This window comes from Tripterygium wilfordii, chromosome 11 (genome assembly GCF_013401445.1).
Source record: "Tripterygium wilfordii isolate XIE 37 chromosome 11, ASM1340144v1, whole genome shotgun sequence".
In the NCBI taxonomy this organism is placed as follows: Eukaryota; Viridiplantae; Streptophyta; class Magnoliopsida; order Celastrales; family Celastraceae; genus Tripterygium; species Tripterygium wilfordii.
Window position 1 is genome coordinate 10735464 of NC_052242.1, and position 3095 is coordinate 10738558.

The following is a 3095-nucleotide window of genomic DNA, read 5'->3' on the forward strand; positions in this document are numbered from 1 at the left end:
TCTATTTCCTTTAATTTATTTATTTATCCACAAGGATTTTCATTCAAGTTCATTTATACCCCTATTGAAAGTTTGGGGTTTTACAATCACTAAATTGTTGTCCGAGTTTAGGGAGATTCCAAATTTCTAGAACATTTAGCAACGCCAGTGTTTTGCTTCCTGATATGAATCAACTAATATATAGCGAACACATGCATGCAGGTTAATATTAATAAAAATATATTCTACATCTACCACCTAGCTACAGGCATATCTTCATCAATTCCATGTGAGCTCAATCCCCTATGTATTGCAATGATTAAAAAAAAAGAGTTTTACTTCTCCTGAGTTTGAATATTGGTTCTCAAAGAAACCCTTGGTAAGCAGTAGTACTGAATAACAAGTACGAAAGAAACAAGCTTTTATTAGAATGAAAGGCAAATTAACGAAAAATCATCACGGGTTAATATTAAGTGCATTAAAGAAACAAACAGATAAAGTAACCCATTTTGATGTTGGTTTACATTATCATAAATACGCCATTTATAGTCAGCCTGTAGCCTTCAGGAATCCAATACTTTAGTTATATACTCACCAATAAATTGAATTAGCTGCATTTTGATTTTAGCCATCAATGTTATATGTAACACATTCAGAAACTTTCATTGTCTAATGCGCTATCATGTTTATCTTCAATTACTAATTTCCTATCCTACCTAACGCTCTCCTCTCTCTACCTGTAAGCACATGCACACCATATAAAGGCAACAAGTTAGCTAGCTGTAACCACACACCATATATATATATATATATACACACACACACATATAGATATAGATATAAAACATACATGAGATGATAAAATCTTTCGTCACTATAAATTAATGGAAATCAAAATTAGTGTTATCAATGTCATTGCAGTATTCTCTTATAAGGAAAATTAATGTTATCAATGTCATTGCAGTATTCTCTTATAAGGAAGTATTGGTTGAAGGGTCAATTGCAGTATTCTCTTATAAGGAAGTATTGGTTGAAGGGTCAATTTCAAAGTTGCATATAAATAAATGAAATTAAGAGTTATTAAGATGTTAAAATAGGTTTTAAATCTTCTCAATTTAAATCTTGAATAATGCTTTTAATAAACAATAATCGAATCTTAAAATGATTATAATTTTGCAAAAATAACATTTCAAAAAAGCTATAGGAGTATGTATGAGAATATAATTGCTAGTTTTCCGTACATGACACAATATATAACCTGACTGTCAAGACCATTTCTTATTCTTCTTCTTCACGTCCAACTAAATCAAATCCGAGAGATGGCTTTCAACAACTCGTACATGTCATAGATATAGAAATCAAATTTAAGGTAATTAATGTCATTGATATATATAAAATTAGTACGACGAGAGATGTTGGGACATTTCTTTGTAATCCTGGTTCGGTGGACTTGTCCTTCGAACCCCCGCTCACATGAGTTTCGACCCACTATTACATGTCACTACGTGGTGTGGATTGTTATGACAGCTCGAGGTGTACGCTCATTCAATTGTCAAAAGAGTATGCGGAGTTGAATGTTAATTTTAATTCTTCTATTTTTTTCAATCTTTCATATATGCTTTCATGTGATCTTGAGATGGGTATTGGGGAAATCAATTGATGGTGGCATTTTTGGAGGTAAGCGTGGCACCTCTCTCTTTACTTCCACACCCACCATAGCTAGTAGAAGAGATATATTTACACACATATATATAGCTATGCAGGGTAATCCAGAGGCAAAAGTTGCAGTATTCTCTTATAAGGAAGTATTGGTTGAAGGGTCAATTTCAAAGTTAGCAAACAGCTCACGGAGACGTTATTATATATAGGCATACAATTGATTTAATTTAGTGCATCAAACAGCTCTTCTTCTTCTTCTTCTTCACGTCCAGCTAAATCAAATCCGAGAGATGGCTTTCAACAACTCGTACATGTCTGTGATCGGGGTGGTCCTTCTCTTGACCACCACAATTGGCCAAGCGGAGGCACAACCGGTGGCATCCCGTTCAAAGAAGCAGCTGCATGCACCTTTGTTTATCTTTGGAGATTCACTGTACGATGCTGGCAACAACAACTATCTCAACACCACGAAGCCTAACCAAGCAAGTTTATGGCCTTATGGAGAGACATATTTCAAGCACCCAACAGGACGATATTCCAATGGCCGTGTGATACCTGATTTTATTGGTTACAATTAATAAACTTGCATGTTTATTTGAATTTCCATCTGTTATTTGATTCATCAGTCTCCTTAAATTTCATTTACTTACATTAGTTTCGAAATGCAGCTCAATTTGCAGGAATGCCGTTGATTCCTCCATTCTTACAACCAGGGCTTCATGAGTACCACTATGGAGTCAATTTCGCTTCTGCCGGATCGGGTGCTCTTGTCGACACACACCCCGGCAAGGTACATACATACATATTATAGTTTCTTGATTGCTTATGGAGTTTGGTGGTGATAGATCGTCACACACAGCTAATGATTAATTGTTTGTTCAGGTGATAGATCTTCACGCACAGCTAAGAAACTATAAAAAAGTGGAGACTTGGTTCAGAGATGAATTCGGTAACGTGAAAGCTCAAAAAAGGTTATCACGAGCTGTTCACTTGTTCAGCGTGGGATTGAATGATTACTATGCGGCCATTTCAAAAAACATCAGTTCTAACTATGTAGACATTGTCATTGGAAACATAACAACAGTAATCAAGGTAAGATTAAGGCTCCATATCTGAGTTATTATGATTGAGGGCACTGGTTATTTCATTTAAATGTTGATTCATGGCAGGAAATATATAAAAGTGGAGGTAGAAAGTTCGTTTTTCTTACCTTGTTGGACTGGAGGTTTCTGCCACTCTCACGGCTGGCGTAATCTCAAGGGAAAGGCAGAGACTTTGAAGAAGCTGTGTCTCTCCAAAAGCAGCATAACAAGCACCTCCTCAAGGTGATTGTTGAGCTAGAGAAGAATCTGGACAATTTCAAGTATCTACTATATGATCTCCCATGGTGGTGGGTCCATCTCAGTACACACAGAATCACTCAATAGAAAAACCAAAAGGGAATCCAATGATCTTGG

At 35.9% G+C, this 3095-nt stretch overlaps 1 protein-coding gene across 1 annotated transcript; it reads left to right on the forward strand.

Moving 5' to 3' along the window:
• Positions 1-1882: 1882 nt before the first annotated feature.
• LOC120008784 (GDSL esterase/lipase 5-like) lies at positions 1883-2891 on the forward strand. Its single transcript, XM_038859156.1, has 4 exons — positions 1883-2205; positions 2307-2428; positions 2521-2730; positions 2808-2891. The coding sequence occupies exons 1-4, from the start codon at positions 1929-1931 to the stop codon at positions 2889-2891; spliced, it is 693 nt and encodes a 230-aa protein (XP_038715084.1). The 5' UTR covers positions 1883-1928.
• Positions 2892-3095: the final 204 nt, after the last annotated feature.

Bases quoted from the DNA above. Each gene is read 5' to 3' on its own strand.
- LOC120008784 (XM_038859156.1), top strand. From the start codon at position 1,929: ATGGCTTTCAACAACTCGTACATGTCTGTGATCGGGGTGGTCCTTCTC. The intron at 2,206-2,306 runs GTTACAATTAAT...TTCGAAATGCAG, and splicing joins TGTGATACCTGATTTTATTG to CTCAATTTGCAGGAATGCCG. The intron at 2,731-2,807 runs GTAAGATTAAGG...GATTCATGGCAG, and splicing joins ACATAACAACAGTAATCAAG to GAAATATATAAAAGTGGAGG.